At 37.0% G+C, this 13334-nt stretch overlaps 1 protein-coding gene across 1 annotated transcript in view; it reads left to right on the plus strand.

Moving 5' to 3' along the window:
- Positions 1-13334, plus strand: part of LOC108692820 — a 37467-nt gene that overhangs the window by 16282 nt on the left and 7851 nt on the right. The window contains exons 2-11 of the mRNA XM_018201324.1: positions 3687-4023; positions 4869-5124; positions 9041-9232; positions 9327-9837; positions 9908-10141; positions 10228-10521; positions 10766-10900; positions 11282-12027; positions 12228-12402; positions 12687-12995. Coding sequence (XP_018056813.1) covers positions 3726-4023; positions 4869-5124; positions 9041-9232; positions 9327-9837; positions 9908-10141; positions 10228-10521; positions 10766-10900; positions 11282-12027; positions 12228-12402; positions 12687-12995 — 3150 coding nt within the window. The 5' untranslated portion in view covers positions 3687-3725. The remainder of the gene's footprint in view (positions 1-3686; positions 4024-4868; positions 5125-9040; positions 9233-9326; positions 9838-9907; positions 10142-10227; positions 10522-10765; positions 10901-11281; positions 12028-12227; positions 12403-12686; positions 12996-13334) is intronic.

A 13334-nucleotide genomic window follows, 5' to 3' on the forward strand; every position in this document is an offset into this window, starting at 1 on the left:
ATATAAAGTTGAAACTTTTATGGTATAAACAACAAAATTTGCGGACTCATGATTAAATATGATACTAATAGGAGGTGATGATCAGACATCTGTATTTCATGCTGGAACAAAGCGAGAATTACGGACATTTCTCTTCGGGTAAAATTAGCTTCGCCGGTGCAATCTTCCTCCATTCCAGCAAGTGATCACATGTCCCGTCATATATGATGGAAGATTCATGGAGGTCCCATTGTTACATAGAGAGCGAGGAGAGGCTGGTAACGCGTCGTTCGTTCATTCCGCTTTCGCGCCAAGTAGGCGAAAGCGTACTTTTATCACTGTCGAGGAACGGAGGAATGTTCGTTCTTAAGTTCTACGTGCATAAGGTCTAGATTCTATGATACGAATTATACGCTATTTGGGCCAACGTACGCCCGCATCACTCGCGTGCTTCCGTAATTCTTTCGCATTGGCGTCCAGTGAAGAGCAGCCAAATCTTTCCATCGAATTACGAAAAATGAGACAGAACACAATGAGACCACCATATCACGTGGCAAATTCTATTATATATCTATCGCGTACATACGTTTGCGCATTACACATATTACGTAAAAGTTACGCAGCCGTTTATAGAACAAATCGTGCTTTCTTCAACAGCCATGCGGTACTGTATGTATATTATTACGTAAACTTTTTTTTCATCTTCCTCTCGTGCTTTCAATGGGAAAATACTCCAATGAGGAAGGGAGAAACTGGGTACATGTAACAGAACACGGATCCACAGTCTCTCGTTTAGAAAATGCCACGTGAAACGACCGACGGGAATACGTTACCTGTCGGATGCCAAGCCGCGGCGACGGGCGGACGCGAAAGGATAAATCGAGTTCAGCTATGCGAAACTAATAATGCCCCGTGCCTGTCCAGTGCGGCGCGGCGCGGAGTTCCCTCGAAACGGCACCGTTCCTCGCACAGCTACGTGCTTCCGTAAATGAAGCCGATATATAACGCGAAGTATATAATATAAATTAGCGAATATATGGTGTCTGCTCGCTCCTTTACGTCGCTCCGCAATTCAGCGCTGACTCATGCTCAACTCACGCCGCACACCAATTGAACGCTGCGTATGATGACTCATGCATGCGTATTATAAGTATCTCCTCCCTTCAGTATGACGAATCAGGATACGTTCTCGAAAAAAAAAAAAAAATAATAATAATTAGAACATCCTATTGTGACACGCTCTAAATTCAGAACTAAACTTGATTCAGTTTTCTCCAAGTGTTCAATTTCCAATAGATAGATATGTATAGTAAATATAACAATTAATCTCCCGGCTCAAAAAATACAATATTTATTTACAAACGCAATTGCATCGTAAGTTACCCTTTTTCTATTTACCATCTATTCCTCAAACTAAATTCGCGATTACTTTACATCTGAATGCGCAACATTTTTCTATATTTTTCAAAGTAGGTTGAATTAAAGCCCCTAGAAATAAGTTTGGCCAATGTTTCAGTTTGATAGAAAATGTACCATACACGTACACTTGCATAATTGTATAATACATTTCACGTACTTTTCATTTTTGTCATAAACGTGCTAAATTATCATCACGTGATTAGTTACTAGTTGCCATTTTTCATCAAGCCAATAAAAAACAACAATATAAGTGGAACAAACTCTTACATGTAGAATTTCTACTTTGGTTGAACCATGTAAGCGTCATCAGGAGAATCAACACGATTGAGAACCCGAGACATCGACCGCGGAATTTTCATAAGTCCCGAGCGGGAAAAGTTGTTAATTAAAAGCGTAAAATTCATCTTGGATAAGGTACCCAACGAGACTTCCCTTGCATCGGAGTTACTGCATAACAATAAATTCGGCGCGGAAAGTTCGCGGCGGGGTTGGTCGGCTGCGCATAACGAGCGCTGCTCGAGGTAATAACTCGAGTTTTGGAATAACCGTTTGCTCGCAAAGAGAGGAAACTTCCGGTACTTGTCCTAGCGATGTATATGTACGCTCGAGTACGCCTATTGTGAAATGAAAGAAACTTGCGACAGGTAATTATTGTTGTGTAATTAGAGATGATTCATCCTCTTGGAGATACAATTGCTCTCTCTCGGAATTTCATGCAAAAATTCTCGAAAGCTCATAATTTATTACAATAGATTTTTTAAAACAAGTATTTTTTATTATTTCTGAAAAATTGGAAAAATCGTTTGTATGTAAAAATTTTCATAATTTTGTAATAATTTTAATTCTACATCGGCAATGCGAATTTCCACCCTTCGCATTCTAAGATCTTTGAATTTCAGTACAGATTTTTATATCGTTTCGGAGATTGTATAAAAACTAGAAAAAATTTTGTATAAAAACTTTTACCGTAATGAAAGTAAAAAATCTCAGATTGTATTTTATTTATTTTTTTATAAATTTAAATTTGTCTATCAGAATTATAAATGTGTCATAAATCAGAATTTATAAATGTATTTTTAAGGTTTTCAGGGGAGAATTAAAATAATATTTGTATCAATGAAAACAGCTCATACTCGCTGTCGGAAGCATATTTTTCCAAAAATCTAGTATGATTGAAATTCAATTTAAATTTTAACAATTTAAAAATAAGAGATCAATATCGATGTATCTCGCAAAGATCTCTTTTGGATAATCTACCTCCAATAATTTTGGGCACGCAAGAAGCCAACCGGCTGCTCGTTCGAATACATTACAATCTCTGTGTGTTTCACCCCATATAAACTACTGACCCAACCCTTCTGCTCGCAGTGCTCCAATCCCCTTTGAACATCGCTGCTCTGTATGAAGTATAACACTTTCGGTGTCGCGCACACGAGTGGTGGCGCGATTTGAGTGGCGCGTTGTTCTCGCACGAATACGACCCCGTTAGAGTAAAGGGAAGAGATTTTTCATTCGTATATAGAGCTACTCGAAACTGCGGTGATCCACACATTTTCACGATGACCCATTTAGATAACTGTAATAGTGATCTTTCTCTACAGGGAACTTAAAACTAGCAGCGCAAATCATCACAATCCAAAAAATATGGATACAGATTTAATTATCAACGTGTGGTTATAATCCTCCAATCCCGTTGATATAAATACCAACAATGGTGAGAGTTATATATACAAATAAAAATATGATTTACTCTCTTGGAGTATAACACTTTGCACTCGGAATATCGTGCGAAGATTTCCCTAAAAAACTCACGAGATGATTTTTATAATAGATATAAAAAAAAAATAGAAACGTCTTTTATTATTTCTGGAAATCAGAAAAGTCGATCTTATGTAAAATTTTCACAAGCTTGAAATGAGAATTTTTAAATTTTTGTATCAATGTAGTCAAATCAAAATAGTATATGCTGTATTAACATTTTTTAGAGCATATTAAATACATCAAATATCATTATCTTTAGAATATTTTCTTTTTAAGAAAAATATCATTTAAATCTTTCCGAGAAGGAAAATGGGTATATCATTGGACATTTTACATGACACATGTGCAAGTAGATAGAGACATTCGTGAGACGTTGAAGAATACAAGGAGAGACGCACGCTCTGAGATGTCTCTCGCCTCCTGGCGTCCAGCATATACACCTATTTTAAAATGCGGGAACGCATAAACAGACATCGCGTCTCATCCACGCCGCATTTAACAGCGCGAAATCCTCTCTGTGCCCGTAGAATGGACATCCTGCTGCGAGACATGAATGCGCCGTGGCGATGACAAGCCTGATCTTGGAGAACGCCGACTTGAATCGACTCTTTCCGAAATGCCGGCCTAGGGGCGGTCCACCCCCGGCCCCGGGGGCCTCCACGCAGAGCAGCCAGCAGCCGCATGACAGCCCCTGCCAGACGGAGGCCGCCGCTATCACTACCACCGTCACCGCCGCGACCACCGCAACAACCGCTGTCACCATCGCCTCTACGAACACGTCGACGAGCGTCTCCGCGATATCGGACGACATGATCGACCTCGAGCGTGACACCTCCGACAGGCAAGTTAAACCGATTTACCCAAGTGAGGGGAGAGGTAAGAGAAGGCGAAGCGGGGTACTCGATCGGATTAATCGAGCTAACTCCGCAAGTACTACGAAAAAAAGCTGATGAATTTGAATCTTACAATCTAATATTCCAGTAGACAGTATATCCAATATATGCAGACATGTCTCTAAAATTGACGTCGATATTTTATAAAGGTTCATTTTACGTAGCAGAGCAGAGCAGAAAATTTATATATAATATAAAGTATTAAATACGCGCGGAATAATGTTATATACATTATATAAGTGTAATTTTTAACAGTACATTTAACAATAATAATTGTACCTTTTATCCGTATCACTTTTTAATGAGCTCGTAACGAGCAGAATATTAATGATATGAAAGATTTTATTTCTGTACATATTTTTATTATGCAATTGTTCCACTTAACGTTCATGTAAAATTATAGGATGGTTAATTATGTAATTGAGGAGCCAGATGGAGCGCAGGCCGTGCGGAATGAAGATGAAAAGCTACATCGCGAGAGGAGTGTAAAACATAATTAGATTTTATGGGCGAAGATACGTCGCATATCTTCGAGAGTAGTAAATTTCTTCTATCAACTATTTAATATAATTTTAAATGTAATTTCAAATTTTTGGAGAAATAGGGTCGAAGTCGCATTAGTTCCATCGAACTCCTCAATTATAATCAAATAAACGTGTGTTTATGTCCCACCATAAAGCGATGGTCCGGAATGTTTCTTCTTTTTCTCTTTTTTTTTTTTTTTTAATTGTATTCCCTTCATCGATTGCCGATTGTTAAGAGTGCCAAGTTACGTTCGTAGGTATAGGAAACGAGCGAATGGCAGAAAAAAATCAGGTTCGCTGTCCCGTAGGACGGCGAGCGTGGTGCCCGGTTTCACGGTCGAGGGCCAACTGCCGCACGCCACGAAGCCGCTTTCATCGAGCTCCTCCTCGGCGTCCGGACGCAGTGAGGACGCGCCACAATACGGTAGCCTGCCGGGTAGTGATCATCAGGGACAATCGCAGCAAGACGATAGCGGACCCGAGGGAAGCCCTGTGTACATTTTGACCTCGGCCAAGGGAGGCCCCAGCTATAAGCTTCGGGATTCGAGGTAATCAAGAATCACTTAACGTTCTGCAGAAATGTAATTAATTCGAAAAATACCGACAGTTCCGGAAGATTTATTACCAACGGAAACGTTATACTTTAGCTACGTTTGCCATGTATATGTAGCAAATTGCCGCTATTTTAGTCGCCATACTTCGGAATACATATGAAAATATTATCATAAAATATTTACGATTAATCTTCCAAAATATAGAAAAAAAGATGGGAATACAAATTTTTAGTGAATATTAAATATCTTCTTTTTTACATATTTGTAGTTAATGGGATTTAAAAAATTAGCTGAATGGAATATGAAAGAATTGAGTTAATTTAATACTCTGTTCAGTCTCTGCACGAAGTGTCTTAATAATTATTATCGCCTTAAATATCTTTGAACTTATAAAGAGGAAAAGTGTTACTAAAATAGCACAAAAGGGACAACATATGGCAGTAATACATTTTTTTCAGACGTTTCGGAAATTTCAAAAACAGCTGATTTTCACAAAGATACGTTTGCATATTACAAATTGCACAATTTCTTTATATCAATTAATTCAACTCATCATTCAGTGCAAAAGTGTTGATGTACGATTGTCAAAAAATTAATTACAAATTTACGAGATATTTTATATTTCATGTTAATATGTGCAAAAATAAAGTATAAAAGCTCTTATAAACTATTGATTTTTTGATATCTCCATCTGAATACTTTTTATATAGGAAAATATTTAGAGATATCATATATTACTTAAAAAAAAAATCATGTAATTTTATTCAAAAAACGAAAACAGCCTTGAAATCTTCAAAGCACCTCCACCTGGTTAAATATTGTTATCGCAACATGATAGTTCCCTTCTGTGTAATTTGATTACACAAATTTTCCTTTGGACTTCAGTAAATTCGAAGATATTTAAGGTAATAGTTATTATGAACTCTACACAACATATTACAACATTGTATTATATAATGTACTTAAAAAATTTAGATAATGAAAATGAAATATAAAAAGTGCACTGAAGAGAAGGGTTACAGTTTCAATATTTAAAAAGGAAACGTGTTAAAATAGAAATTAAAGTTAATTGTGGGGCGTTTGAATTACCAAGTTAAACGATTAAATCGTGCGGAGGAATCGATAACGAACGGCGAAAGCCGACGTGTGCGAACACTTGTGTACACGCAAAAGTGTGTTACGTATCGTATCGCGACGTTAAATTCGAGCGTTCGCTCGCGATGTAACGTGTCCGTCGTCACGATGAAAGTCCATTTGACGTACGGTCTTTGTGTATCTACAGTGGACGCGAGCGCTCGGTTTCGATAGCCGATACAGTTTCTACAGAGGTTTCCACAGAGCAGCGAGGATTCCAGCGCGCGTCATGTCCATGTATATTCAATGGGGCGTTAATTTCAAGCTTAATACCGACGATATACTCCAGCGGAAATGTCAGTCAAATATCAGCCGCTCTTCTTCGCGTCTACCGTTAATGTGTCGCGCGGGCTACTCGATGTATAGCAAACAAGTCAATATGCCCGCGACGATGTAATCTGCGTTCGGCAAATATTTTTCCTCTCTTTTTTTTTTCAGGCGTGGCTTCTCGCGATGGAACGTCTTCGTCAGTAATAATATTCCGCGACTATTCGCGATTTGCAGCGAAGTCGCATGTTTCTTATAAAAGAATTCAACTTAAACCCTTTCAATGTTCAGTGAGACATGTTTCAACGTATTAAAAAAAATCACATTTCTGATAAATATTGAGTCATTGAGCAGGCCTCATTTTAAAAGAATTTTGCTTAAACTTTAATAAAAAAAATATTAAAATATGACACAATATGAAAATATGATAAATATTATTTAAATCATTTAATAAAATGATTCTTTTCGTGTAATAGTAGTACCTAATATATATCTTTTCGAATTTTGTTAAGAATCTTTCTAAAGAGAGCGGAACTATTATTCCAAAGGTGCGCATAGTTAGATAAAGAAACTTTAATATCTTTATGAATGAAACAAGTTGTAAAGAATTTCCGACGTGGTATCGATTTGTCATTACTAATCGATTGGCACTCGAAAAGCGACTCGCTTATCGATGATGATAATCCGTATGTAGATAGACGTTCGAGTATCTTTTATTTTCCGATATTTCCGTCGTTCTGTATTTCGATCCGTATTTGCTCGGGCATAGTCGGCAAACGCGGATACCCGATAATTTCAAATTATCCCATGAAGTTGTCCATTATTGGCGAAACTTCACGCGCGCAACATACGATCGGAATTACTCGATATATCCGACGAATTTTTAAATCTAAACTTTTAGCTCATATCCCGTTGAACATATCCGATATGCGCCTTAGCGATAGAGTTCAACTAATCTTCATTTTAAATGTTCTGAAAATTTCATTGTTGCACACAGAACAATATCATTCTATTTCTAAGAAAAGTGATTACTCAATTTATTTTCTTTCTTTTAAGTAACGATTATTTTGAGCAAAGAATATTTTCTTTATGTGATAACCTTAAAATATATTTATTACAAATTAAACAAAATTCATTAATATCCTATTAAAAAAAGAATTTATTTTTTTTGGACATATTATAAATGATGAATAATTGATTGAAGAAACTTAGAACAACATATAACCAGAATCAATATCATAATTTTAAGTGTAATATATAACACATGCTGTATCTATACATAATAATTATATTTAGGAAATTGTAGCATTGATATAAAATGTTGCCATATAGACATATTCAGGGTGGGAGAGTTTGAGAATTCAAAAACATCCTCCAAAATTTGTGATTAAAAATTATAATTAACAAAACCTAATATTTTTTTTCATTTAAAATCAGGAGCGAGGAGATGTAAGCTTTAAAATATCCAAAAAAACAATTTATTGGCGCAAAAATTGCGATAACAATTGATAAAAAACTCCTTCCCCTCCCCTGAAAAAAATCCTAAATATATAAATATTCTTTATAAATATTCACTGTCAGTTTATGTTCAGCGGGAGAGAGTCTGTTTGTGGCTCGGGATCCAGTCGGTCTTGATCCGTCATTGATTCTTCCCGACGTTGGTTGATCTGTAAATCGTCGAGGAGATAAGATCGAATCGTTCCAACTGCTCGAAGGCGACGGGAGCGCATCCAAATGGGCGTCACGGGAGTTACAGGACTTAAAAGTCGCGCCCGTTTTCTTTCGTCTATACTACACACGTTTCCTCGCGTGAACGCTTTGTCGTCGTGATCTCCGCACCAGCGGACCCGATGAACATTTTTCAATAAAGCATTCCAGGTGCCGACAGGGCCTTATTATTCCTTATATAAATTGTGCGTGAGGCTGGAATCGGTCCGACTGAACGCGTCGAATTAAATATAATCGTGGAATGCAAAACACAAAGCACTCCACGCGTCAACTTTGGGGTTAACTCTCTCTGCCTGTCAGGTCAGTCAGGTGTTCAGTGTTGTCTGATCTGACGTCGAGTTTCGAGAATTCACCACTTGTAATCGTCCACGTGCACAATTTGACGATGCAACGGAAAGAATGTCGCTTATCGATACAGTATAGTACATTGTGCAAATATTGATCTCGTCGAATCTGACATCGAGATTTATAACGCTCCGAGTTTAATGATGATTTTATAAAAATGAACAGCTGCTGTAGAATATTTCGTTCGTGTACCTGTAAGTCATCTATTTCGAAAGTTGCTTTCGATTGAATATCTATTGAAAATATATTGAATTTGATGGAAAAAGTTACAGAACCTGAGCCTTACCGGATTAATTTTATATATGTGAACATCGACAACTTTGACGAGCATTAAGTTCAAGTAAGATAAGATGAAAATGATCAACGTATAATTTAGGACTATTTTGCAGTCATATAAATCGTCATGAGTATGTAATGTTCTTCTATTGTCCTGCAGAATTATAGAAATCGCTGGTGGCCGAGAGGTATTCTCGCAGAGCCGAGGGAAGGTGGCAGCTAGAAAGTCGCGATTTCTGACTGCGTCAAATTCCATAAATAACGAGGATAATATTCAAACTGATAATAAGTTGTCTGTTAAGAAGAATAATAAGTCTCCTAACTCGCAAACCATATGGGAGTTACGAAGTCGGTAATTAAATTTATATTTCATCTGTCATACAAAGTTATTGTTATTTATTGTCTATAACATTCTTTTGTGTTCTATAAATTGTAACTTTTTTCAGATGTGGTGAAACCAGAAAGCAACGTGCAAATCGAGAAGTGACAGAGACCGTGTTTGCTTCCGAGGTACATTCGGTGCGACGTAACGCTACGAAATCCATTCTCGATTACGACTCTCCTAAAAGCAACCGCAGCAATCGCATAATTAATTACGATTCAATCTTGAATAGCAATAATGTAGAATATACTGTACCAAAAAGTATTACCGATCTGGACTATGGATTACCAAAGAGTTGCGTAGATTATCAATCGAATCACAACACTCCCGCGAGAAGTATGGCTATTGTCAGCGACGGCGAAGTTGTGGTATTCGACGATATCGATGACAATTGGCAGGGATTGCGACTCGATTTGGCGTCGAGCAATACGAATCAAGTTACGACGACGAATCTAGACTTGGAGACAGACGATTCGCAAAGAGGTCGTATTGCACCGGAACCACCGAGTTCCAGCGTTGGAAGTACTCCTAGTCCTACGACGGCATATCATCGCAATACTTCAGAATTTTTCAAAGTAATATGCATAATAGACACGTGCGTTTCTTAAATGCAAAGAACTTTTCACAAATTTTTAACTTTTGTAGGTTGTTACACCAGCGAGTGATTGCGAAGCAGATTCTCCTTCTCCAGAACGTAATCATAAGGTTGCGAGAGTAATTGGTGAATTACCAATCGCTCAGTATTCTGGCAGCCCGAGACGTTATGGAGTTCGTGAAAATACACAGCTTCCTAGCTTATTATCATCACCTTCAATGTATATGACACCGAGGCCTGGTTTCCCTCAAAGAGTATTGCCAACAACACCAAATCACAATGAGGTAAAAAGATATATATCATTTATGGAATATTATATCAAATGGCTTAATAGTCTCTAATACTTCGTCAATGTATCTTACATTCCAAGAAGGAAGATACTTCTGCAGAAATCGTAGTAGACAAGACTGTGATAGAAAATATTAGCACTGAAGATCAGCCTATACATCCTTCATCTCCATCACCAAAGATCGAAGAGGAAGAAGATTCTTTAAAGCCATCAACTTTGCCTGCTGATAATATAAGCAGTCTTGTCTCGCCGGGAGGTAGCACCTTCGATTATTTATATGAATTTTCAGAGACACGGAAAGTGTTAGAAGAATTCTTCAAATGTCCTGCGCCGACGAAAGAAAAGGAAAATAATATAGAATCCTTTCCTTTCCAAGTAAGTCTTTGCTGAAACATAAAAAAATTCATAAATATTTGTTTATGAGATATTTCAATGAGTTCTTTTCAATGAGATCTATAAAATGTATATCAAATAAATATATATATATACATGAAAGTTCATAATTAGAAAATTCATAAGTAGTGATGTTAAAAAAAATCCAAGCAGATATTCGATCCAAGAAGATATGCATATGATAATGAACAAAAGTTATAAATTGTAATTAAAAAATTTATTGTAGGATCTTGATTATGAATTAAGAAGGCAAGGTGGAAGTGCATATGTTGGTCAACGATTAGCTAGTGGTCCACCTGCAACAGAAGAGGTTATGGTACATGAATCTCCTAAAAAGCAACGGGCAGAATTTCCGCAAAATGTAAATATGACAATATACAAAGTAAGAAATTATTTTGATAATTTTTTTTATATACCATTAATTTTGTTTCCCTATGTTAGTTAAGTTTATATAAAATATTTATTTATGTATTATAAAGTTAAATGCACTAAAATACTTTTAACACAAATATTATGTTTTAACAATTCAAAAGTATTAATTATTAATTATTAATTATTAATTTGGAAATTATATTGCTTTCAGTAGTCACATAGATTCTAAATCTATATTTATAAATCTATATTTATAGATACAATTTTTAAAGTTACACCGTGTAGCTGCTTGAAAAATTTTTCCATTTTAAAACAGTAATTACGATATTATAGAAGTAAATATTTACATTTGGCTTTTTGTATTCTTTAGACAGGTGAACATGAAAACAACTTTTTGGACCTCTCAGTAGGTACTGGCAGCAGTGAAGATCTTGGAGAGACTGAGGTTGGCTTGCAAGTGGGACACTCGCGTAATTTTACACTAAGCCCCGAGACAACCGACTGTGACAGTAATTGCGGCGACTTGGACAGCGAGGTATCCCTCATGATGATGGATAATGAATTGATGCCAGCAAGTGGCCTTCTCGGATCGGTCGGCGATTTGGGGAATAATTCAGATTCCCTGAGAATATACACTAGTATGCCAGTATTAGAAGACGGCCTGTCTAGTGGACATGCGAGTGATACTGACAACAATAATCCTACTGTGATGCTCATGAAACGGCAAATAAACGAGATAGAGAAAGAGATCATACAAAGAACTCGTAACGACATGTTAGGTACGAATGAGAATGACTCTGGGAAAGACGTTAGTCTAAATGTAACAAAGGATATTTTACACACGTTGAAGACTACATCTCCTGATCTATTTGTCGCGAAGAAGGAAAATTCGTACGACACGAACGAGCTTCAACTCGATGGATTGGATCCACTGGGCACGCCGCCACCTCCGGCACCTCAAGGACGACAGAGTGTATCCTTAGAAGTAAATTGTGGAGAGGTGGAAGCAGCCATCAAAGATATTAGAATGGCCCTACAAAGGACTAAAGCTCTACCTGTGAAATCACCATCAGAAGAACCACCGGAACCGAGCGTTAGTCCGATATGGATACCAAGGTATTTTACGTTTCGTTTTATGTGGCTAAGGGTATTCCAATTGTTAAAATTTGTCCATTATTTTGCCTTGGCTCTTTTTTTATTTACCACTATGAAAGTTCTCCTTTTACAATATCGAATATACGTTTGGGATACCCTTTGGGATACCTCTGTATTGCGTATAAACGCATCTAACTAAGATGCAGTATAATGGATGGCAGGCGGAGAGTCTGTATGGAAAGCAATAGCGAAGAATCTGATGCGCGTCGTATAGGTGACGAAGCTGATGTGGAAATTGAAGAATGTCCAGACGAAGAGGAAGCGGATACCGATCTTGAAACAGATCGATTGCTCGGACAACAAAGAACGGACGATCAAGGATTTTACGACGATAAGGTGAGCATACACTCGATGCTTAACAGTCCGTTCTGTCGTATTATTCTTATTAATTATTGTTTAGTAATTGTTTCTTAAATAAGGATAATTAGATTAAATTAAGTTATAATACTTGTATTATCATACATACTTTATTCACAACTTCCTACTAGGTAATATTGAGACGATGCTAAATGTATTTAAATTCAAGAAAAAAAAAGGATACGAATAATCTACATTTTCCCCGTATTTTGTGCTATTCGATGGTATCGGTGTTCTACTAATATCGTCTTGGTGTTATGCAGGGGTGGAGGAAGCCTAAGACTAGGACTATGTTACCACCAATGAATGCGAAAGTCGCTACTCCAAAACAAACCCCTCCTAAATCTTTGAGTGTCGCCCCGATAGAAACGCTAGCGCCTTCCGAACCCATACCCTCGACGTCTGCCTCGATCTCCCCTCCTCTTGTAGTGTCTGTTATACAATCGTCGTCTTCTAACGAGTGTGAAGTAACCACTCCCGCGCAACCTACATCGAGTCCGCAGAAGACCCCAGTCAAAAACTCCCCCTCATCCCCTCAGAGCCTCAAGGAATCCAACAACAAGGTGAAAAAGGTGCCCTTTCAAATGCTCCCACGGAGTCTGTTTTATTATTAGTAACTATAGATATCTATATTTCTAGTGAGCTTGTGCGAAATAAAATAGCACACATTGGTGCATGACAGTACTATCCTTCTGTTGCTAAACGAAATATGTTCTAATCAGCTTAAATATATAATTTATTTGTTAATTCAAATGCATTTTCTAATAATAACATAGATATTTGATAATTATTGACATGTTCTTTATAATAGTTATACAATAAGTTTTATAAAAATGATTTTCAAGATATTTTTTTTATTAGAAAAATAAAATAGTTTTTATTATATAATTAAGAAATATTTAATAAAAATG

Source organism: Atta colombica, unplaced genomic scaffold (assembly GCF_001594045.1).
Source record: "Atta colombica isolate Treedump-2 unplaced genomic scaffold, Acol1.0 scaffold82, whole genome shotgun sequence".
Taxonomy (NCBI): domain Eukaryota; kingdom Metazoa; phylum Arthropoda; class Insecta; order Hymenoptera; family Formicidae; genus Atta; species Atta colombica.